Below are 25746 nucleotides of genomic sequence, written 5' to 3'. Positions count from 1 at the left end.
CTTTAAGTATAAGGTAACTTGTCCTGGTATTTACTTAAACTACTATTAACATACACAGATGTAGCTTAGTGGCTAGCGTAACAGTCACCTCAACCTTTGTTCTATCCACGCTAATTTCTTTTGATAACTTTACAGCATGGATGTAGTCCTCCACAGCATACTGCAGACCCTTTTGGTAAAAGTGATCTGAAATTAAACAGCTGTTTTATCCAAAGGCTATTTAATACTTCTTGAGGAAAATACTGCTGCAGTGCACATCGTGCACGTTATGTCCAAATTAGCAACAGTAACTAAGGGAGGCAGGGCTTAGCGAAGAATCCATTTAAGGAAAGGCAAGAGCCACTCCGATGTCCTAATCATGACTGAGAGGGAGGTAGGGTGACCATGGGAGAGCACACCTGTGGGATTTTGACACCGTCGTGAGCTTGGCTTACTCCTTGACAGATTCCTGTGTCCGAACACCAAAGGCCAAGCAGATATAATCGCAGTGATTAACTGACAGCTTGAGGCTTATCATGCAGTGGCTCCACACTGTGTACTAACCTCACATCCAAATTTCATTTTTCCATTTTAAATCAGGAAAAAAAGCACCGATTTACAATGGTGATGACTGTGCTTAAATGAGGGGTTGTGACACTGGAACCTTGGGAACTGCGCTTACACAGTGTTAAGCCTGTTCATGGAAACTGAGCCACAAGGCTTCAAGTGAGAAAAAGAACACACAGCAATGCATGATGTTCTGCATTCAAACTCATGAATAAACACACACATTTTATAGTTTTTAATCTAAATCAAAGCTCAGGTAAAAAAGAAAAGAAAAACACGAGGACGCTTGCCTAGATGCATTTAGCATGCATTAGAGAAACCGAGAGAAATTAATGTGATGGGGAGTTATTACAGAGTGGGTAGTCTGGATAATGAGGCTGTGAAATTCAAAGATCAAACAAAAAACAAGCACTCCTGTCTAGGTCTGCAGAGAAGCATGAATCTATATTCATTTCCAATGACCTTGGTAAAGTGTTTTTCCCATTAAAATGAGATCCTACATAAGCTGTAGTAATATCTCACTCTGAATTCGACCTGATGCCCAGCCAAATAATTCTGTTATGATCCAATTATGGAATGCTCTCTGTGCAGCTTTCAGTAGTGGGTATCGTGCAAGCTCACAAATCTCTTACAGTCACTCAATGATATATGGACCAATGCATAAAGGAATATGAATAGGATAAATAGGCTTTGTGTATCTACAAAACATGCTCTATGATACTAGTGGTCTGTGCAAAGAGATCCTTGTTCATTAGTAATGATACAACAGCACTGAACCTGGGAACACTGAAGGGAACCTACATCTGTAAAGACTTCCAGCCCTTGTAATAGTGAGCTGCGTTGGATACATTAATATTGTAGTCTGTTTATTTACTAGAGTAAGCAGCAAAGCTTCATAGCAGCCCTGTCTGAAAGGTGCATATTTATAGATTTGGAATGCCAAGTAAATATTACATTTGGCACCATGCATAAAGCTACTGGCTGTCTAGCTCCATAGGCCAGGAGCTATAAATGGAATTCAAGCAACATATCAACCCAGAATGAAGAAAATAAATCGTAAACCAGAGCTTGATGATATGCCAATTCAATACAACTATCCAGTCTGTGTTTTAAAGACGGGGTATGCGCGTTTTTCTTTCAGAGTCAGGCCTAAATGGCTGTGGCAGGCAGGAGCTGTAGGTGGCTGTAGACCTTGTGGTGTATTCTTGTGAGTGCTGCAAAAGTACAATGTCGCTTTTGTATGAACAAAGATCTTGGGAAGTACTAGAAACGTACCCTCCAATTCCAAAGGTGCACCTGTCTTTCAGATTTAAGTTTCTCATCCAGTTCCAGCCAGCAGGCTCTCCCACTGAACATACAGTAGTTTGAGCCAGAAGAAAAGACACCCCCCCCCCCCTTAAGCCCCCACCTCTTCCCCACAATCCACTCCTCTATGGATGGGGAAAAACCCTCTCAGCTGTACTGATGTGCTGAGCTACACAAAAGCCTTTAAAAACACTGTGCAAATCACTGTGACTCCTTCGTGTTTTCAAACAATGGCCGATTGTAACAGCCGCAAGTACTTGTAGGTAACAGATGGCTCGAAAGGTTTTGGGTACTGTTTCGTTTCTACTCCAGCAAGCATCTGTGCTAACATCAGCTAGACCGTTTCCAGTGATTGTGGTAAATGCGGTATGTGTCAAGGGGCTGATGGCGTTTCCAGTAACAACTCTCTCTCTTTCTCTCTCTCTCTCTGTCTCAGGCAGCCAGGGTTAGTAAAATATGTTTCACATCATAATATCACACTTACACTGTGTAGAACTCAGTAAGGTGCTGGCTTAAAAAACAGCAGTGTTTAGTGGCCTGTTTGGAAATAATGATCCCAACGAGGTTCAAAGTTTTTTTCTATTCTTGTTAGCATATACTAGACACATTTTCCCTGACAACAGCCCATACTGTATTTCCTTAAAAGGACAAAAGCCACTCCCTTCCAGCCAATCAAGCCCAGCTAATAAAAGAGGGCCTTCAAAGCCCCTCTTTGACCAGCTCTGCAAAATTGATTATTGCTTTCCCTTTTTAACCGTCACTCTGCTGCCTTTGTGACTTGCACATGATGTGGCAGTAAAAGGCCAGCTGCCTTTCCTTCAGGGCGGTGTTCACATGACCAGCGTCTGACAAAAGGCCAGGCTGGAGTCCTGCAGCTACGGCAGGCACCAAGCGGAGCAGGTTCACAACCCATGAGCAGAACAAGTCATTCAGAGGGCTTTGGTTGCTGCAACACAGTACCAAGCATGTAATTGAAATGCTCTATTCAAATAATAAAAAAACTAACAAAATCAAGAAATAAGTACATGACTCATATGTGACGTACTGCTGAAGAGCATGGCTGCAGATACTCTGCCTCACCCTGACAGATTAGCGTGAGGTTCAGAAAGAAATACTGAAAAGCAGAAAAGTGACAACATGAGGATGTGCACTAATACTCGGCAGCTGCCGCCACCCGTCTGGGCTTTTCATCAGCATTACTGGAGCAGTTTCTGCTGTGAGATTAGCTTCCAATCTGTCTGGGCAGCACTGAGGCTTCCACCGCGCTCCATCTCACTACTTAAGCCCCCATCCCTGACGGCTCCCAGTGGGTCCCTTCGGAGGAGGTTCTTTGTTACCCGAACCTGAGGTCTAGCTGCCTCGAGTGGGCAGAACATACCCCAGGGGGCATGGGTAACTGCTCTGCCTAGTATTGTGTCCAAGCTCAACTGAATTTCCTGCCCTGAGAAGCCTGAGACACTGAAATTAAGATGCTCAGGCGGGAGCAGACCACATTCACATAATGAGAAGAAGGAAATAAATAAGTTGTTCCTTACCTTTACCTTTTAACAACAAAAAATTTGAGTGGATCCCACAGTTTACTTGGTAAAATCACTAGATTTGTATTCTGGTGATTGATCAGCTAGGCACATTGAGTCCCCTTCTCACGTCACAATGTCTCATGTACTGCCTCAAGAGTTTTTAGGAAGCAACATGAATGAGTGCACTGTTAGAAAATGAATTTTCAAATGCGGTGGTGCAAAATGTGGCATTTTGAAGCATGAAGAGATCTCACTGAGGCAGAGGAAATGTTGCATGAAGCCCTTGAAAAAAAGAAATACATAATGTTTTCAAACAAGGGGAAATGCTTCATAGCTCCAGCGTTTGTCTTCATAAGGTACCAGCAGTTTCTGGTGAATGCAAGACATTTTCTGTAATGAGACTGCCTATTTCAAACAGAGTGCTTTCACAGTCCTCTGAAGCAGTCAAGGGACCTACTGAGTAACAACAGAAGAAATCTGTCTCGGTTGACCGAGTGGCATGGAGTTCAATGGGGTCTCCACTGCCCTTTAAAGACCATGTTAGGCTTTGAGATCAGACCTCCAGCCGGTACTCACAGCTCCAAAAAGTGCTGCTCCAACAGCTTGTTCTAATTATAACTCATAATAAATCATACACGTTTTGATGAATGGTCCAACATTAATCGTTGCTCATTAAAATTCCAACATGGGGGGGTGGAGAAAAAAAAAAGAGGAAATTCACTTTTACAAAACGAGAGCTGAGAAAATGTGCGCCTTCCTTCTTTAGATCCGCAGCCCGTATTCTGCTGAGCCATTCTGAAACCCCCCTGATGGCTATGGCTTTCGCTTAGCGCCAGCGAGTCGCATGTTGCTCAGCCATGGGAGGCGGGAAATGAGCTGGAAGCCAGTGCTTTTAATTATCCTCCTAGTGCCTCCCGCGCGCGGCGCTCCGTTCCAGCCATTCGGCAGATGCTGTGCTCCGGGGCAGGCAGCAGAGCGGTGGAGCACCGTGCTAAAGACACGGATTCCCGCCTCTTTTCTCTGAAGCGCAGCCCACCCGCCCCTCACCCGGGGGGGGGGGGGGGGGGGGGCAGAAGCTGGGAAAGGGAGGTGCACACAGGCCCTGAAGCAAGGCTACAGTGGGCCAGGGGAAGAAAGGGCACCTCGGTCGTCTGAGTAAAGGCCCATCCCCCAGCACTGCAACGGGCGACGCCATTGGATGTGCAAGAGGGAGGTAGCAGAGGATAGCGAACAGCCTCACAGCTCACTGGCAAGACTGTTGTTACCCAGATGACTGGAAACCACCGGGCAGAAGTCTGGCACATGGTGCGTTCATTTTGACTTGCATCTTTGAAGAAAACATACATAAGATGCATGGCTCTGGAACCAGTTTGTAGCCTGGCTGGATTCAAAACGTGACAGCGGTAAGGGCCAACATTATTGCAGATCTTCACACTAGAAATGATGTCTGTGTCTGTGGGTTGTAGTTCTGATCTAAGTTTCCACCGCAAAGGGTAACTGAGGACAGATGCGTAACTCCGTAAGGAACAAAAACTAATTCTAACATCTGCTGCCACCCATGCGGGTGCAGTTGGCTTGCATGCAATTCAAGCCCTCCACTGAGATAAGTGGGGCCTTACCGTATCTGGGGTGAGATAAGACACCAAAGTCCATTAAATGCTTCACAAATTTGATCACCCAGTCTGAGCACAGGAAAGAGAAGCCCATCCTGAGCTCTGCTGAGACCTCCAGGTGGTAATGGACTTAATAACGTCAGAAGGATCTCTAATGACCCCGGCCACTGTTGGAGTTTAATCCCCCCCACCTACCACCCCACCAACCCCCGCCTGACAGCATTCATCTTCTCCCTCGCAGCATGATAAATTGTGCTACATGCAGGCGGCTCATCGGGATGATAGAAGCGGCTCCATCTTTTACTCATACATTTACATTGTGAATTACCGACCAAGCAGCTAATAACGTGTGAGATATACATCATTTTCCCCTTCGAATCCAGGCTCACATGCTTGTGTGGTCTTGTCCGCTCTGGAAGTGGGCGATGCAGGATGGGAAGGAAAGAGAGCTACTAAGAAAAGGCTGTGAAACTGATTGGTGCACACATGATCACTCACTAAGATTAAGGTCTATTGCCACACAGGAAAAGAAAAGAGGAAGTTATTATGTTATTTATTTGTTTGGCCGACACCCTTGCCCTGGGAGGACCTTCGTGACTTAAGTTTAATATATTATCCGTTTAGCCCACTATCTATTTAAACAATCCAGGTTAAGTACTGTGCCCGAGAGCAGTGTTCCGCCGGGGATTTGGACCTCTTCCCTTCTAGCCTCAAGTCCAGCTCGTTAATAACTACACCACTATATCAAAGTGATGAGCACCAGCCAGACCATTCATTAGGCTGTTGATACCTCTGTTCTAATGCTTCAATTTTCAACAATGGTTTTTGAATTAATATCATTAATTAGTGCATTTACTCATAAAAGAAGTCACAAAAAACAGTTCTTTGCCAGTACTTTTGGTAAGAGTTGCAATTACACAACAATACCAAGTGATTATAGCTCAGGTTGCATGTTTGAATCTCAAACAGATTTGTATTGACACTCGCTTCAGCAAGACACCAAACAAAAATTTCATCTATAGACAATCTACATTGTTTATCAGATAAATAGCGTAACTTAATGGATTTTGTTTTTCCCAAATAACTTCACATTACACTGTACAGGTCTGTCAAAGAGTTCTAAGCACCTCTCCTTATCAGGCAAAGCATCACTTTCCCCTTGCTGTGGTTGTCATTTCCTGAACAAAGGGCTCAGCCTTCCTCTGTCTGACTGGGTAGCTGGAGGCAAGGCGGCAGGACGAACCTCACGTTTACCAATGCACTCCTGCTTGAACCAGCCCTCTGGGGATGCCGCTAACAATACCGACCGCTCGGTGACCCATTCATCCACGTCCAAACAAACACGTGTGGCCAAATGAAGCCTCGGGTTGCTGCTACAAGTTTAACGGCATGTTTTGGCTGCTGAGAGGTGAGAAGTACGCAATGCCCCCGTGCCCCCGTGCCCCCCCCCCCCACCCCCTGCCCTAACACATTAAACAGGGTAAAACTCATACTCGAACACATGCTTGAGCAGTAAAGTGTGCAAATGCGAAAAACAGAAAACGTGATAATTGCACAGGAAGGACGTGTTTATGGATACAGTTCTCCCGCTGGAGAACGGCGGCCGGTAACAGTCATTTGGGAACTACATATGGGAACCAAGTTCCAGTGGTACAAAGAACAGGTTTTCAATGCCTTTGAAAGAGAAGGGAGAAAATGGGATAGAAGGGAGACAGCATCTGACCTTAGAGGACTGTGCCATATTGAGAGAAAGTGGTATGCTAACACCTCATAAGCTATTACATCTTGGCAAAAGTGCTAAACACTTCCAGTGTAGGATACTTGACAACAGTGAGGATTTACAGTCAGGACACTTGTCTTATAATCAGGAGATTGCAGGTTAAGGTCCAAGGTCAGCCAGTGCAGTTGTAATATACGTATATTTAGCCTGAACAGCAACGGTAAAATATCAGGCCTTCAAGGGTAACTTTATGCTGTGGCATCAGCTAAGCAAATAATTAATAACCAATAACATTAAAAAAATTACATTTATTTTATTTACAAAAATTAATAATTGGTTTGAAAAATGAAATATGAAATAACAACAGAAATATGACCTTTTAAATAAGAAAATCCATGCAGTGAACACTTGGGCATAAGCCTGGAATTTGTGTTTATGTATACTGAGGCCCCAGTGTCTCCAGTTACATACGACTGCGCTCATCTGGTGTTTAGAGTTAAACGTCTGCTCAGGGTTTCCCTCAGCAGAATCCCAGTGCTCATAACATTTTGACAGCATATCCAGCAAATGACTAAGACAGGACTGAATATTAATGAAAGCCTGTCCTCTGAATCCGGGAGTTCAATTATCACGCAAGACGTGAAGAGTGAGGATGGGGTCGGCCTTGCAGCAGTGTTGGAACACCAGGCCTTGTTAAGTAACGCTGGGCCACTTCGCTAAATCCAGCGAGTTCAGAGACAGGCGGTTTTGGCCGATGAAATAAAAGGGTGGCACAGTTTTGAATTCAGAGGTGCCGTGTGATGCACAGGTAGGCCCAGAGGAGTAGTGAACAACCACACTCCTCTCCCAAATGAGGCAGGCTATGTTCCCACTTAGGTCATGACTCAAAAGAACACCCCTTTCCCTTTGTGGGACTGTGACAAGCTTAGCCCTCTTCAACAAAGAACCGTTGCTCACAGATCATGAAAACAACATGCTTTCACATCTTCCATTATTCTACAATACAGCTTCATACTAGTTTTTTCCATAGCGTGTGTTTTTCAATGTACAAGTATGTTTTGAAAAACAAAATTCCTCCCAATAGGAAAATAACAAAGCTTTATGTATGTTTGTTCTGCATTATATAAACAAACTGTAAGTGCAGAGACAAAACAGTCCATCATAATTCGCAACAAAGGTGTGAATAATGTTTGCAGTATCTTCTTTTTTTCCACTAAATGGCTTGAAAACACCCCACAGCTTTCACTCGCCACCTTGACTTGTTCCCTCATTACCTACTTGTCTGGTGTCAGAAAAACAGATGTTTAATTATGAAAGTAGCAACACACTCTGTCAGCCCGGCAAACTGTCACACTGTTCCAGTCTACGCATCTCGATCCTGCTATGCATGGTGCTGATGCATACATAAAGCTCATATCTACATACAGAGACACAATCTGGGAGGAATTTTCACACGTAGGGCAGGTTAACACTTGGATCACACTGCATGATGGAAATGAAAGCTTCCCAAAAAAAGAGAGAGCACCTCAAGAAAATTACTGTTATACAGCACATTTAGTCATAATCATGCAATTAAAAAATGTGAAATATATCCTTATTTCCAAATGATTTTGGAAAAGAGCATAAAGGGATTACCAGGGTTTGACTTTAATGGTTGCCCAGTTGCCCATCTTGGCAACCAAAAATAAAACATAAAGAAACAGAAATAACAATAAAAACTGAAAACTACTTTTTCTTCTTTAAATAACAGTTTCCCCTCTCATTGTCTTGCAGTGGTAGCCTACCTTTACAATATTATGTCTCACCATTGTAGAAAACCCAGCAAACTACTGCCTCCCGTCCTCCAGAAAACACAACATCAGCTATTTTCATCTGAAAAAAATGTGGCATTCATAATACCCTATATATCCTACGTGCAAAACGCTTGTTGTAACAGCCTGCTCTAGCGAGTCTGTAATTGATAGTACTGCTGCCAATCAATACATGAACACTGTGATTGGAGCAGCCAACATATCTCTGATCCACCAGCCTCTGTGCTGGGTAAATGTAAATTGGTAAATGTACAATACATGCTTATGTTTTAGACTCTTTTCTCTTTTTCTGGAGTCATTTTCCATAAGTGTTTCATAGAGCTGATTACACTGTAATCTACTGCCAAAATACTCTGAGTATCTTTGGTACTGACTTCCATTTACAGTATTAGTTACCCCCCACATTCACTCAGAAGAGGGAAAAAGGTCCCTTGAGAAAAGTGGGATCAGTGAAATTCTATTTTTAACTTGTTGAGACAACTGAGACAATAGTGATAAATATTCTAAACAGGTTCAACATTTTCCAAGCAGGAAAAGTGTTTCCTAATCAAGCATTGGACATCTTCCTAAAACAGCTCAGGTCAGAATTTCCCGGTGCAAAAACACATTTAAAAGAGAATGAAAACAGGCTCCTCTTGAAAAGTGGAGCACAACCAAAGCACCGTTTTGTAGACGACCAGCCGATTCTTCAGCTGTCATTTTGCTGCTCAGCCTAATATAGAGTGACAGACGGAAATGCAGAGAAATACCATAAACTTAATTTGCCATTTTAATCACACCACTCCATTTGTGCACAAACAAAAGCCTTTTTCATACCTTATCTTTGTGACATCTATACATGGTGTAATTCATTTCACACAGGCATTCCCTCTGCCTTATCTTAAATGGGGACCTCTAAAGAAGAAAATGAACACACGAAGGCTATCTGACTAGAGCAGGCACATCGCGCAGGACTTGGCCGCATCGCCAGGGGGTCGTAGCCCCACGCTACATCGGTGGTGCGGGCCGGCTGAGCGGTAATCCCTGGTTGGATACCAGCACCGGTGCTGGCTGCTGATGGACGTGCTGTTGCTGAGCACTTGAGCTGTAACCCAACACTTAACTCTCGCGCTCACCCCGAGCTGCATGGGCAAACACAGGAAATCTCATCCTCCGGCCTTTCATTCCACCCACATGACCCGAGCACTTTCGCAATGCCAGCCCAGCGTTCCTGAGCCCTAGTTCCCCGTGGATAACGGCCGACAACTTTCATAAGGGCACGCGGGGAGGCCAACTATCCAAAAACGCACACACACGTCCACACAGCAAAGTTAACCATCTGATTTTCTGATCTGCTGTAGAAAAAAGGTTGGTATCTAACAGCAAGTCACTATCTATACTCTTCATGCCTCAAACATACTTTGACACACTACGCATACCGTGCCACTACATGCACACAATTCACACATTCTGAAAAATAATATAAAAATTACTGTTGACGTAAAGTAATGCCTATAGGTGTTCTTGTTCAATGTTAAACAGGTTTCAAATTTGTAAAAAGTACTTGCCCTACTGATCTTGGGCAGATTTAACAGCAGCGTAATCCAATTTATCTAAAAGCATATGTTTTTAAGAGCAATATGGCAAAAAGGCATTTTACTGAACCACTGAAATCAGCAAGCTTAGCAATGTTCCACTGTCACAAGCGCTGAAGGCAAAACAAGGGATTACATCAGATTAGAAACACTGTTTTATAAGACAAATAATTCCCATAACAAAGCACACTAAGGAAAAAAAGGTACAACAGCAATTAAGGTCAGTAAAGAAAGCTGTCACCAGTGAAAACCACCACCTGTGTAACCTACTAATGTATTGCTACAGTGCGCCACTGTGGGAGACTGTGGTTAAGGAAATATTCAAGCTATTTTATCCATGATGATGTAAAGACGCAGATGGAACCGAGACACATTCCTGTCAAGCGCTGAGTCACATTATTTATAAGCCGGGAGGTTAAACTATTGACCTTGCGCCACTTTCTTTTTAAGTGCTGCTCGCTGGCTGCTGCTGACCTTGACAAAGCCGTTGAGGGGGAGAGTGGACTGTGAGGGACGGTTTTCGAGTGAGGACATGAGAGCCAAGGCGCTCCTCTGTCCCCTTAAGGTTGGGCCACAGAAATATCAAAATGTTTGAGCGTCAGTGTAGTTAAACGACTGTGGAAAGTCCCAGCTGTAAACTGGAATGAAAGGAGAGCATGGTGCCAAAGGCAAACTTTGCAGCAGCACCGACAATACCAAATTCCGACTCTCGATCCCACACTGAGGCGACATCCCGGCCTCCCATAGAGGCACCACTTGCTTCACCGGTTTACTCCAGAGCACGCCATGGTTAGCTGTACAATACGCACCTTCCCCCAATCTCTGCACACTTGGCAGAGTTTCTGAGGATGCTAACGGCCTTTAATCTGAGTATACGCATGCGTTGTGGGGGCAAGGCGTACCTGCTCCAGTTAATCCTTTCTCTCTTATGACAGCCTTGCCGCGCTCTGCATCCCCGCCGTGGGACTCCGGAGTGCAGGCTTATTACTGCGGCTGACACTCTGGCATAAACAGATGCCACAATCACACAGGGCAGCTGCGGTGACGGCGGTGCCAGGCGCAGGAAAGACACGCCGCTGTCAGGTGATTAACCCAGTTCGCTGCTCCTCTTTTGCACCTGCGGAATCATTGGTGCTGGCAGTGGGGGGACCTGTGCCGTGGAGGCGCCCATTCGCAGGCTCCTCATCATGAATACATCTACATTTACATTTATTTATTGGGCAGTCATTTTATCCAAAGCGACTTACAAGTGAGTCAGAGTACAACACAAGCAAAAAAAACCACCAACCATCAAACTGACCGTCATAAAAGCCTCTGTCCAGAGCAGCGGTGGGCAAGCATTCGGTCAGTCAGCATTACCCGAGTAATTTTTGTTGAGGGTTGTTTTGTTAAGGCTGTTTGGGGGAGGGGGGCCCGGCACAGGCTTCATGTAATTTTTGCGCTGGCCACGCAAACCGTTCGGAGCTCCCCTGCCCGTTCAGCACCCACTTTGTCCTTGATTCTCAATCTGCATTTCTCCAAAGGCGACTCGCTGCGGTGTCTGTTCCCCTCTCTGCTCGTCTGTTTATCTTCCCCACACGCAGACGTGGTATTACAAGGCTGAGCTCACAACCATGGACTCGCTCCCATTTCCTTCTGAATACAGATTACGCTCAGACAGGCGAAAAGCACGACCTGATGTTAGAGGGAAGGTCATCTTCTGGCAGCCTGCGACTGAGGGTGACCTAGGCCCCCTTCAGCAGCAGAGGGACAAAAACAACTTCCACAATCCCTTGGGCCATCCTGCTATTTCTTGTTAATAATGGTGCACGTACAATCTGCACACAAATCATTACACAAGAGATGGCATATTGCCTACCAGACAAAAATGTAAAGGGCCAACTTTTTTCTTTTTCAGGGTTTTTTTGAATCTTGAATTGACTGGAAAACCTGATCACCAACTGAAGCCAATGCGAAAGGGTATCCATTTTGTGCTGGTTATTGGCAGAAAACTGGCTTTGAAAACTCTGTGTCACATTCAATTTCCTTCCTCAGCTCTTCAAGGTACTGTACAGTATGTTACACAGAGTGGTCTAGAAAGCTGTTTTTTTAGCAACACATGGGCTGATGTTCATTTTAACAGCCTCCCTTCCTCCATTCATCCCCCCTACACACACACACACACAGTCCCACACACACACACACACACACACACACACACACACACACACACACACACACACACACGTATGCATAAACAGTAAAGAAATAAGGAAGGGCCCAAATGGAAGAAAGTTGCACCTGCTTAGGGCTTAGGTCTTGTTGATTTTACATTTGCAAGGCTTCAGAGAGGCTGAATGGCTGCATTATGCATTCCAAGCCAGTTCAGCCTAAAATAAATGACTCCTTAAAGGCGAACTACATTCATAATTCAGTTTGTGAAGTAGATCATCACTCGATCTACTGCATTATGCAACAGATGAACTCTGATTACAAAAATTACTGATACAAGAATCAACTGTAGGTAGTGATGAAAACTACAGAATAAGTCAAATGCAATCAATCAATCTAAATCAATCAAGCACAACAGCATATACCAAGCAAAAAAAAGCCATTGTGACTTTGTTTGCAAATGTTGTGCAGTTTTGTTACTGTGTCTGGATGCCATTGAAAATTTCAGGAAAAAGAGACACGCTTCTGCTTTGACAAAAAAGAGAGAGAAACTTGCTTTCTCTGCATGAAAAATGCCACCTTGAGTCTTACAAATAGTCTTCTTAAAACCAACCAAAGGATGGCACACCACTGTCTACATTTCAGATTCTAAGACAAGAAGAGAATTATGAATAATAAAATAACTGTACAACAGGCACAACTTTATCACTTTGCCATGGTGCAGAAACAATACATTGCTAAACAACAACTCAAAACACAAGTGACAAAAAGAACAGTGTATATTGTAACATTCCCTATAAAGACTTCTACCTGACTTTGAGCTAGATAATGCATTTCGGACAGAGCAGCATTAGAAAGTCAGGGAATGTTCCAGAACAGAATATTACCCATAACAACTTCATCTTATAAACTGTATTTACGTTATACATTCAATCAATCTACGTTAATTTAACAGGAAGGAGTAGACTGAAGATTTCCAAGCTCCCCCTGAAGACTCCAGAGCAGAAAAGAGCTCAGGCACCTATGCTGAGAGACAAAACGGACACTGTCTGAATAGGGACAGCCAGCAATCGGGGGAACCATGAACACCTATCTTGACAAACATTGTTTTAGGAAAAGGTTTAGAACAAAACAAATGTTATAACATTCCCTAAGCCATGGGCAAACTAAATCAAATCAAAAAATCCTTTGCATGGCAAACCACCTTTCTGGATTTGTCCCATAGATGAGATCAAAGGAACAACAGGCAGGGAAAAACATCTTGGGATCACCCTGGGCCAGCAGACTGTCTTCATATTGTCTGTCCGGACTTCTCGCTGAAATTACAGGTTTGCTTCAAAATGAAATTTTGCGACTTGGCTTTTAAGAGAAGGGTGGCGGGGGCTGTGGATGCTGCTGAGATTGTCTATATTGGTGCACCCCCTCCACCCAACCAACCCCCATCCTCTTTGTTTTTGGCTGAAGTTGTGTTGATAACATGACAGCATTTCAAGGGGCAGACGCTGGTGCTATGCGCACGGATCTCTGCTGCAAGACTGTTATTTTCTCCCTGATCCTGTGGGCCCAGAGGGGAAAGTTTGTTTGTGTCCCGTGGCCTGAGGCTTGGCAGCGAGAGCAACAGCCATTCCCCACCACATGCCGGAATGTGCCGCCGCAGATAAGATGGAGCTCAGGGCTGCAGCTTCCAGCCCAGTCGTGTAATCTAATTGTAGCGATAGAAGCTCGAGCCAAGCTAAACCCAGGCGGACCGTGGCGAGGTAAGGACAGTTACTGTGGGAACGGGTTTTCCCCGCAGCTTCACGTTTGAAAACAACAATTACTGTCCATTGTGACAATATATTTCCTTTTCCTCTGTCTTGTCCCCTCCCACCCCCTCCTTCTTTTTCCTAGGGAACAGTTAAGGCTGCAGCATTTTAACAGAAAAACCATTGTGCATTTTGCTGTGAACAATAGACTCTGTTTTGCCAGTGGGCCCCAAACACACAGTAGCTCACTTTCTCTTTGTCTGGCACAGATTCCTGGCTTGTATCTAGTTACCAAACCAATACACAACTGGATAGTCAGGTTGTTTCTTGCAAGGCTTGCTGAAATGGAGGCAGTAGCCTCGGTGTAAGGTGTTCCCTTAATTCTGTTCATTCCAATCCACTTTCATGGTCCCAAATAGGTCCCCACATGTTCCTGCATTCATACTCGCACTGCATGGGATAAAGCATCAGGTAAATACCTCATGATTAACAGCACTGGAGGGAATCACACTGCAGAAGCAGCACTCCTCAATCTGCATTTTATTCACACCACACAGTCAGACTGCAGTTTGTTAAACACCGGAGGTTTTGTATCTGTATTTGTCAAGTTATCGCCACATACCACTCATGAGACAGAGAAAAGAAAGCAAGCTCTCCTGTACAGCAAGTCAAAAATACCCATACACTTGTATTTGTCACAGACAAAAACAGACTACATATCCTTCGCTCGCATTCTGTGCAAGCCAGCTGCCCGTTTTCAGTGTAGCTTTCCAGTTAATTGAGGTCACCTGTTACCTTATCGCAAAGCGAGAGGTGATACGGTGCAAACCACTTGATCTTTTCTTAACCTCAGTAGTTCCTTCCGCTGCAGAGGCAGGCAAAAAAAGGATGTGCTGCTTAGACATAATGAGTATTAACAATATCAGGATGTTGTTAAAATTGTGCTAAAGAAAAACAAAAAATATATATATTAAATATAAAACAGGTTGGCAGGCTCAAATCATAAACTGTTGCCTGCACTGAATAGCTGTGACCATATGGATGGTAACACTGAAGTTCCCTGCAAAGCACATGGGGCGCAAAGCTGCTTTTTTTCTCCATCCCGTGTCACTTCCCATGATGGCTTCTGTGGGGCACAGCCTGTTTAAGAAGGCTTGGCCTGGCCGTAAAGACAAGCGTGCGTTTGTCACTCTGCTGTTCCAGTGCACCCCTGAATTGCGTTGGGAGACCAGTCATCTCTCTCCCTTCCCCTCTCTCTCAATGCAACCTGTCAGCACTTGCAGCTCCTTGTCTATGTGTTGACCCACCCTGTTATAAAACTAATGAATAAAACTAACGGGGGGGTTAAAAAAAAAATGCAAAAAATAAACCTCACTGTGTGCGAAGTGGATTGTGGACTGCTTTCACCGGTTTGGCAAACTGGATCGGAAATATGATTATCCAGCAGGGGAATTGTTTCACCAACACCTGGAGCTGATAGTGAAAATAAGGGGGTTTATGTACTGCAAACACGGTTTTGTGCTGTCAGGAAGCAATTAAGCAGGAAGCGGGAACAGTCTGCCACCAGGATTTGCTTTACTGTGCCAAAAGCTGGAGTCCTTCCGTTCACACACACTAATTCAGGGTATTAACAGTTCAAAAGACAGAATTCGTGTATCGCTGGAGGAAATAAAAAAGGGAAAAAAACACAACTAAAGGTCTACAGATGCTGAGTGAAATTCCATTGTGTGCAGGCTTATACAATATTTAGTTTTATCTCATGGCACCTTGGATGCGGGGTTTTCTGGCACCTGTGACAAGGGACCTGTGGTGGAATGAATTTAATTATTCATAATGAAAGCGACAGGAGAGAGAACAGGCTAAAACACTAGTGTATGATGTACTTATTAAAACAAATACAAGAACCTTGTACACTTTGTACTGTCTGGCATCAGGTATCAAGGCTAATAGCAGCTGTAACAAGTATTAATATTCTCTTTGCGTCTAGTCATGATTGGCTTCAAAGAGAAAACATTCCTTCACCTGGGAAGGGGGGGAGTGTCTACACACCGAATTGCATCTGACAATAGCACCTCCCTCTTATATAAAATAACAATATTACATCAATTATCCAAAATCCTTAATAGACTGAAGTCCTTTATAGGACTGAGCTGAACTCCTTCTTAGAAACACAATAAAAACAAATATGGGATGGGCTATGTATTTCTGCAATGAAAGACACAAATTACGTTGCCTCTGTAGTAAACATTGCAATTGCAGAAAGAATTTGTTTAATATCTGAGCAGAGCTTAAATACACAACTTTTACAAGGCTTTTGGTCTTGCAAAAAATTTTACATGGCTGATACAGAGAGCAAACAGATTCCTAGAGGGAAGACAGCACTCTCATAAATGAGTGCTATGTTACAGTTGAGACTGACGTGATCGTACCACGGCGCAGACTCAATATGCAAAGAGCTCTGCCCTTTATCCACGAGTATACTTGATTGCATCATGCAAAGTGTTCTGTTTCCTCTGCACTTAACTGTACACACACAAGTTTACCAGGGGCTGCAATTAATAAAATTGTTAAATTGTTTCAGAATGTCGGTTCAAATTCATTATTCAAGGTTAGCAACACTGTGCTTGTGATAAAACTGAATCTAGGCCAAAGGAAAATGTGTCACTTCGCTCAAAGTGGTGTGCAGGGGATCATTGAGAAAGATTTCATGACAATGCAGTTTTTAAGTGGTACAGGTATGCATCCCAAACAGCATAATTACATTATTGGAGTTCTAACATGCATGCAAATCTCACATGTGGTGGAACACGTGTTTAAGGAACTTGATGTGAAAGACTGTTGGACCCGTTGAACAGGTTTGAAATTCCATGCAACATACATTTCTCACACATTATTATGGGACCTTCCACATGGTTCTACAGCATTTTTCTGGAACAACTTGCAAAGACAAATGAGAGAGCTGACATTTCAGTCTGCATTCTGCAAAAACAGTTTGTAAACACACACCGGAAGCAGCACAAACTTGTTCCACAAGACAACACAGCCTGATAAGAATCACAGACAAGGGCACAAATCAGAATACAGTAATTCAGTTATTGAAATGTGGGTTACTAACAAGCTAGGACAGAGCTTTCCTGGAAGCAGCCTGCTTAATCACCCAGACAATTCTCATTCAGGGAAGTCTCGGTCCCTCTTCTTTAGTGGGGGTTTTCTGCTGCTTTCCCTTGTCTCTGGGCTCCACCTCAACAACAGTGAGCTGCTCTGCCTAACAAACCCCACTACATTGTCATCTGCTCCACATCAACAAAGCAGGGGCAACACAACAGAAAACCTCCTGAACCAACCGACAGCATGGAGAAAAATAACAGTGATAACACTGGCTTGCTTTACCACACTAGAGGTTTGAGGCAGAAATGTGACCTCTGATGTGCTGCAAGAAGAAAAGCTCAGAGTCAAGTCACTAAAAATAAACATTTTGCAAACATCTTGCGAGGGGGACGAAGCCTTGGACATAGACGGGTTTGGTAACGAGGCAAGGCAATGACAGGTGGTGAGCAGTACGCGGCCCCAGCGCGAAAAATCACTACATCCCTACATTGTTCGCTCCCCTTGCTGAGGCTTGCTGTCCCCCAGGGGCTCTCCTCCACTTTGCCGGATTCCCCCCCGGGACACTAGTACAGTTACAAGCACAAGTTATTTGAGGGATCCCAAGTGCTTTCACGGTCATCCATCAGTAGGTCCCTGAGCACTAAATGTGCCACTTTTGTGACAAGTTCCCCCAAGCCATGCCGGTCTCTCGGCTCCCTTCTCACCACAATGCCATTTATTGAAATTCATCTTAACGATGCCATACCACGTCATTGTTATGTCTGTCAGTGTTAAATGAGAGGTTGCATGAAGTCTGACATATTATAAGACAATAACAAAACACTGTGTGGCTTCCCAGTACACACCCAGCAACAACAAATCGGTCTAGGGGCTATGATCTTGGCAGCTGGCCAATAGATGGCTGCCAAAAGCCAAACACTGGAAACTGAAACAACAGCTCAAGTCCTTATTTGGCTTCCTTTACTTAAAGGCTAATATTTGACAGAAACCGCTATCTCAGCTGAAGAGGGTTTCAAGAATCATCAGCTCTGCTCAGACAACACACCCACTTCTGCATTCCACATTTAACAAGAGAAAAATGGGGCTGCTACAGACAGTGGCCATTTCAGTATCAATTTCATACTGGGAACAGAGCTCTCAGCAATTATGGCAAGTATCACTTTGACCATAAAGACAATTCCCTTTAGAGCTAATGCTCATATCCAGCATTTGCACCAAGAAACTTGTCAACAACTGTTAGACCAATTGATTCCACAGCTAGATTGACTTATAAAGTAAACATGTTGTGAGACTTTTGACTGAACATGTGCAAGCTGAAAAAAGGCACTGCCAGTCTGAAAAGACAGACTCTCCTCAATGGTGAAAACACTGAATGGTGGTTGACTCTCAACATGCAGATGCCATTCCATCCCTATTTATCCCATCACATAATACACACCACTAACTTCAACCTCATTATTTTTTCAGCAGCATCCACTGTGAGTTTGTTCATGGGTGAAATCTGTGTATTCTTGCAAAAACTGTTTGACCCACTGAAGTTTAAATAGAAGGTAACATCCTAGATCACATGCTAATCTCTGACCCAGAGACCAATTAGCACTGGGTATTACAAAGATCAATCTCTTTCAAACTGTTAACCAGTCTATACATGTATGCCTGTGTGTGTGCGTGTGTGTGAGCGAGTGAGTGAGTGAGTGAGTGAGTGAGCGAGTGAGTGAGCGAGAGTGAGAGTGAGAGTGTGAGTGTGAGTGTGAGTGTGTGTGTGTGTGTGTGAGTGTGTGTGTGTGTGAGTGTGTGTGTGTGTGTGTGTCTCTGGGTGTGTGTGTCAGGTGGAGCAGGACCTGTACCATTTCCCCCCTTCTTTTTATAGATAATAGCCTGACTGAGCTGGTCCTGCATTCTGCCGAACGTTTTGCTGAAATACTCTTCTCTCGGCATCAACTCCATGGCATTGCTCCATTGTCAGAGATACAACGCCATAAATTTTTTTGGGCAGTTAGTCTGGCTAAAGGCAATGCTTTAGGGTGGGATTTCACAGAAGCCTGCCCAACTGCAGAGCAGCTTTTAACCTGTGTCAGGCAGACTTGAAGGGCCTGGGTAAAAAAAAAAAAATTGCTTTGCGCATCCAGGCAAAACCAACAGAACTACTTCAGCTTCAGAAATGTTGACGTCAGTCAGAATACAAGAACAAGTAGGCCTTTCAGTATCTGCTCTCTGCTTAGCTGAAATCCCCATTTAGAAAGAAAAACATGCATGTCCTCATCACTTAGAGAGGCTCTTAACAGTCCAAGCTTCTTATATTTCATTATTTTTAATGCAAGTCTTTTGAAGGCCTCAATACCAATATTAGTCTTTCTTTCTATGCTTCACTTACCCACTGCTAAATGCCATATTATTACAAACTGACAATAAAACGCAAAGGGGAAAAAGTGGTTTCATGGGGAAATATGGGGGAATTAACACTCAGTAATTCCTGCTCTACCTTTCTGACAATATATAGCATCCCTCTGTTAATAATATGAAGAATGAATAGCTACAGATTTGGCAAGCCCACAATTAGGAGATAAAGAGACAGCAAACAAACATACAACTTCAAAAATTACACTAAATCTTCTTTAGGCTTTCAGACAACAGCTTATGACTTGACAATTGTACTGCTCACCCATTGCACAGAATCACCCAGGAAGAAAACAACGCGGGTAGCATCGTTCGGGCCGTCACCACAGCGATGATGCAGGTGACTTGAATGCTCGTTACTCTCTGTCACACTGGCAGAGTTCAATAGGGGACAGCATACAGAGATCACATGACCCTCGCCTGCAACCCCCCCAGGGTGGGACAAACTGTTCCTTGGGAGGATATATTTAGATCATTTGTCAATAGGTTGGCCATTTTCAGTGCGGCGTTATGACACTGCCAGGTCCCTACTGAAAGGATGCTCTCTGTCACTGAGTGTAAACCCACAGAAAAGGACAAGGCCCTTGGAGGTTTTTTTAAACGTGCGAGACAGAAATCACCTTCCTTGGGGGCTGGTGTGTTAAGCACAGTAAATGGTGGATTATTTATCATGGAATCCAAGATGCTCTAAGCGGCACAGAGACATGAAATAACGGCTTGTGATTTTTCCACTCATAAAGGACAGGCATTAATATCTAGTGGACTCTTTTCACAGTTTTATGAGCTAAAATCAAGGCAATGCAAACACTTGAGAACCATCATTATATACTAACAGAGTAAAGCTGACACAGGTTAGTGCTACCTTCGAGATGAACCAACACTGACAGGAAATCACTTTCTGCTACATTGAAGCAATGCCTATGTTTATAAATGATTGGATATTCCTGTATACAAACTTTAAGGAAATAAACTAGAGCATAGCAGGACATCATCTGAGGAGATAACGACAGATCAAAATTTGACAAAATTACCCAACATAAATGAATGGCAGTTAGGAAAATACTACAGTTTTCCATTAATGCAAACCACACAAAATCTGACAACTGAAGCCTAAGCAGAATTGAAAATAAGGATCAGCTTTTCTGGATTAGCAAAAGGATTTGCTACTCCAATTTAGTACAAAGATGAAGAAATCAGACATCTCATTTCTATTATGGAAGGTGGATAATTGTAACATTTTCTTATCAATGTGCAATAGTTCATTTTCCCCAGGGCCTGTTGGAAGGCTTAGCAGCATTATATAATTTCCTAAATAGACTTTTACAGGTTCTGCCAAAACCAGCATCAGTGCTTCCACATCACCTGCATAGCGATCACAGCAGCAAGCCCCAATAACGATGCAGCCATGTTCTGTTTTTCTGCTTGAGTTACGCGGGTAAGCCTCTTTCCAGTGTTACAATTGCAAAGAAACAAACAAGAATCAAAATTCACACAATGCAATGGCTGCCCTTTTGGCAAACCATAGCACTACATTAGATGTATACGGAAGTCGCTGGACCGTCTGCATACAGCATAATTCTAACAGGACATAGTACTTCATCAAATCCAATTTGCAGTATAGACAACCATTTGGCCTTGATTATAATACTCTGATTTTCCACTGTGTGGAAGGTATGCTTCACTGATAAATGAACAAAGAGGCCCAAAGGGAACATTCTCTTGCATAAACATTTGTGCTTTTGCATGTATGGGCAACAAGGATTTCTCAAGAGCTGATTTAAAATCAATGTGTAAATATTCTATGTAATTGTGGACAATTTAATTATTCTGAGTTGCCACACCATAGTAAAAGTTGCACCAACTGGCACTGAATTTCACAGAGCTGAAGGCACCCTGTTGACGTCACAGGGATTATAAGAGTGCGATGAGAGACAGTTATTTGAACAATGGCTTATGGTGCTGTAGCATTTGCATAATTGATATCCAATTAGCTCTCCAGTCCTGCTAGGTGATAATGTGCTTCTTTTCTGGTATAAATACCAGAGCTCACGAACAGCTTCTTCCATGCCGACCTTACAAAAAAGCCATTCACGTAAGGCCTGCAAACTGGATTCTTCAGTGCTGTTTACTGCAATCCACTCAATAAAACCACAAATTCAATTATGGTAGTAATGGTAACTGTAATCATGTTTTGGCTGGGGGTTTTGGCCTCTCTGTGGGACATACTGTAGGATTTCCCTACAGTTCCTTTAACAATGAATTCAAAATAAATAATGGATATGACTGAACACAGCAGTTACTAAGATTTGCAATTAGTTTGTCTGTATTATCAGTGCCTACCTCCTTAGCATTCACCCCAAGCAAGGTTCAGTTACATAGTTTACATTTTTGCATTCTCCACTTATAACATCTGGATAGTTACTTAAGTAGTTTTGGATAATTACCCTGCACAAGGGCACAGCAACAGGGATCTGAACCTGCAACTTTCTGGGCACAAGTCCCTTACCCAATACAACACACTGCTATCCCATATACTACACTTGTCACAACTCAGTGATTCAGGGGGGACAAGATTCATGCCTGTTTTCACACAAAATGAAACTGCCTGCGTCTCAGCTTTGGAGGGGAAATTGTGGTTGGTTTGTTTTCGGTTGATGTCATTACTGAGAAATCATTCGTTTATCAAGATCTGAGTCGTGCCATCATGTTGTGTGTCAGATCATCTGTGTCACCATTTGTTTCCCCATCATATTTCGGGAAATTACGAATGACTTTTTTTCTGTAACAACAGCAAGTTCCTTGGCATTTCTGATGTCTTTTTTTATTTAAAATACATTTAGGCTAGTGCATAACAAAAAGGCCAGGAGAATTAATGCTGTAGGACACAGCGAGAAGTTACAAAGCAACCTTGTTAATGACATCTCCTTTGTGTGTGTGGTACATCCAGCATACCGATCTTTCCAAGATACATTCTGAAATAATTGATTTCTTCCAGAAAATGTACAATTATTTTCAAGTTCCAGTTAGGTGTAAATGGTAAAATACAATCATAAGGTAAAGTACTCCTCATTTTTCGGAGAACAGCTCTAGTCGCTCCTTAAAAGCTTCACTGGAAAGACAAACAAACTGAACTGCACTAACAAGGACTTTTTTTAGGTCTGACCAAGTACTGGAAGGCAATTCAGGCCTTCACAAATGTGTAAAAAGGATAAAGTCTTCTACACATCATTGCTCTCTGAGGAGGCAGGCAGGTGTGAGACTGTTAGTTGCTCAAATCTCCAAGTCCTTTCTTATCACTTGTCAAGCACACAGTTAATTTAGTTCATCAGACAGCCTCTACCAAGAGAAGAGTACTTAGTGTTTCAAGCGCAATGTCACTGATTTACCCCAAAGCACTTTCCAACATCCTAGTTTTGTTTATATTAAAAGCTGCCTGAATACAGATCATATTAAAATTATACCAGTGGACATCTACAAGGTACACAAGGAGAGGCAAGTATCATTTAAATTCATACAATGGGATGGAATCAATCAAGACAAATTATGCATCTGGTTTGATGTCTGTCTGTGTACATCATAGGTTTCACTTACAGGATTGGAAAAGAGCGAACATTTTGACAGCACCACACAATTAACTGAAAAGGGGAAATTATATGAAAGCCCTTTGCTGAGAGTTGTCAGGTTCAAAAGTCAGCAAAGTTAGGATAAATGAATGCTCATACACAGAAGTTGTACTTCAGTTTTACCCCCTGTCTTACCCATCTGAAGTCACTGTCTGCTTTAACACAAATGCTATTATCTAGTGTGAAAGCCTGAAGTTAATAGAATACCCACATAATTACTGATGGCCTGACAGGTTAATCTTGTAACCAGATGGGTCGTGACAAATTGATGACAAGCTTTCAGCAATGATTCTGCTTGTCATTTCAGTCACCAACAAAAGACTTGGATGTACCCTTCAAAAGCTCTGAATGAAAGGGATATGACAAGATAAAGTCTGCGACAAATCAGCAGTTGCACAATTGGTGATATTTTTGTTTTTCAGCTGAATATATAATGTGTTTAAGAATATACCTCGGCACTGTGCTTTCACAGATATTGTTTGCATAATTAATATGAATTTAAGAGCATTAACTACAAACATTAATGTGTTATTTTCATAACGTGGCATTGAAGGTTGTTGATCATTTAAGCGTCTTCCCTTACACAGCTGTACATAAAGACCTGTAATGCAAGACCATAAGCAATGCAAACATATGGGCTAAGCAGCATTACATTCAGTCTGTAAAGCAGTAGTATGCATGGTGAGATCTGGAAACTTCACAGCCATCTTTTGCAAAGCATCCCAAAGACACTATATTGACAACTTGCAGATGGATGGACTCCTTGTCAAAATTCATTTGGTAGCCTGGCTTCAAGTACAGCAATTATTGTCTCTAACAATCAAAAAAACATATGATATCCACTTATCTAAGATATGCCTCCATTTGTAAAACAGACAATTAAGCTCATTATTCTGGGGGAAAATTTCCACCAAACTGGATCCATATACATACATAAACTAAGAGACAGAACTCAAATAGGACACGAAGATAAACTGATAAAAGAGTTACCCAGGCAAGATGCACGTACACTGACAACGAACTTACAATTAATGCACACAATGTGAAAAGATGTACATGACAACTAAATAATAACCTAAATAAATGCTCTTGCTTCTTTTGGACAAATAGAAATAAGATTACAGCTCGTCAGGTAAACTACAGCGCCCACGTTAATCCATCGACATCGCTCGTAAACAAACCCATATATATATATATATATATATATATATATATATATATATATATATATATATATATATATATATACACACACACACACACACACACACACACATACACACACACATATATATATATATACGTGTGTGTGTGTGTGTGTACGTGTGTGTATACCTACACACATAAACTTCTGTCTGAGAACCACAGGGAAATAAAAACGTGTTATGAATACAAATACATTTAAGCCACCCCTTACCTCGAGACAATCCAGACTCGCGAAGCTGGCGATGGCAAATCCATCAATAATATCCTCTTCCTGGGAGCTGGATTCCCGTCTCTTTCTCCGCGGCGGACGCGGGGTTCTAGCAGAGGGGGCTGAGTTTGGAGCTTTTTTACCATTCTGAGAGGCATGATCCCTGCCAGGACTTTGCTCTCTGTCTGAGCACGACGAGGGGCTCTGATTCCGGGCATCCCTGCCAGCTGCCTCCCGTCTCCGTACCCTCTCACGTTGGGAGCGGGATCTCCGACTCTGCTTCAATTTCCCATCCATTTTAGAATCGCTGCAGAAACTAAGAATTACACTGGATCGCCAAATGTGTACGGATTCTTTTTACAATTAATCAATAAAATACAGAACTCCGAAACGTTTACACGGCGATACACGTATATACAAATTATGCAGCTATATATCTATATCAATAATTAGATGCACAGAATGACCTTGAATAGCTATAAACCTCCGGAATAACAAACAAATGTTCAAATATTCCAATGCAGGCGAAGAAGCGATCCAAACCTTCTCGTATTTTTCGAGGTCCCGTACTACAACAGCGACGCTTCCTTCATTTAAACAGGTGCAAAATTGCAAAATAGTTATGATTTCTGTATTTCACTTGCTTTGCAACTTTGTTGCAACGGTACAACCCAATCTTAACAGCTGCATACCGCAGACAACGCAGAGATATCATATCGCTGCCCCTTGTTTTCCACCACCCAATCCATGATCCACTGTCGAAAAAAAGGAAAACCAAAAATTTTAAATATCCGTCTTAACAGTATGTGTTTATCGATAAAAGATTAAAAATTGATCAGTGGACAACATCCACTATAGCTAGCTAGCTAGCTATATTCGTAAGTCTCAACTGTTAACCATCTCCCGCTGCTAAGTTCCACTGTGATTATTTTACGACAAAAATGCTATCAAAACCAGGATCTCCCAAGTCTTTCGCTTCTTAATCGCGATGTTTTTAAATGATCTATTTATTTATTTACTTACACAACCCCCCACTCTGTGATCAACCCAATCCATTTACAGGGAAAAGAAACCAGCGGCTATTCCCAGGCCCGTGTAAGTTTTATAAATCCATTCCCGAATTCCGTCCTTGGTGGTTCAGTTGCTCGTGGTATACCGTATTTTTCCTATTCTTTAAATGCAAAAGCTTTGATAAGTGCTCTTAAAGAGACAGAGATGA

General features: G+C 42.8%; 1 protein-coding gene across 9 annotated transcripts in view; it reads right to left on the bottom strand.

The window, feature by feature from the left end:
• fbrsl1 (fibrosin-like 1) overlaps positions 1-24912 on the bottom strand; it is a 252908-nt gene extending 227996 nt beyond the window's left edge. For all 9 annotated transcript variants that reach the window (XM_036526244.1, XM_036526246.1, XM_036526237.1 and 6 more), the window contains exon 1: positions 24531-24912. In XM_036526244.1, the coding sequence (XP_036382137.1) occupies positions 24531-24824 (294 nt within the window). In that variant the 5' untranslated portion in view covers positions 24825-24912. The remainder of the gene's footprint in view (positions 1-24530) is intronic.
• Positions 24913-25746: the final 834 nt, after the last annotated feature.

Source organism: Megalops cyprinoides, chromosome 4 (genome assembly GCF_013368585.1).
Source record: "Megalops cyprinoides isolate fMegCyp1 chromosome 4, fMegCyp1.pri, whole genome shotgun sequence".
Classification (NCBI taxonomy): domain Eukaryota; kingdom Metazoa; phylum Chordata; class Actinopteri; order Elopiformes; family Megalopidae; genus Megalops; species Megalops cyprinoides.
Note: the sequence above shows the minus strand (reverse complement) of the source record. Positions and strands in the feature narration are given on the sequence as shown.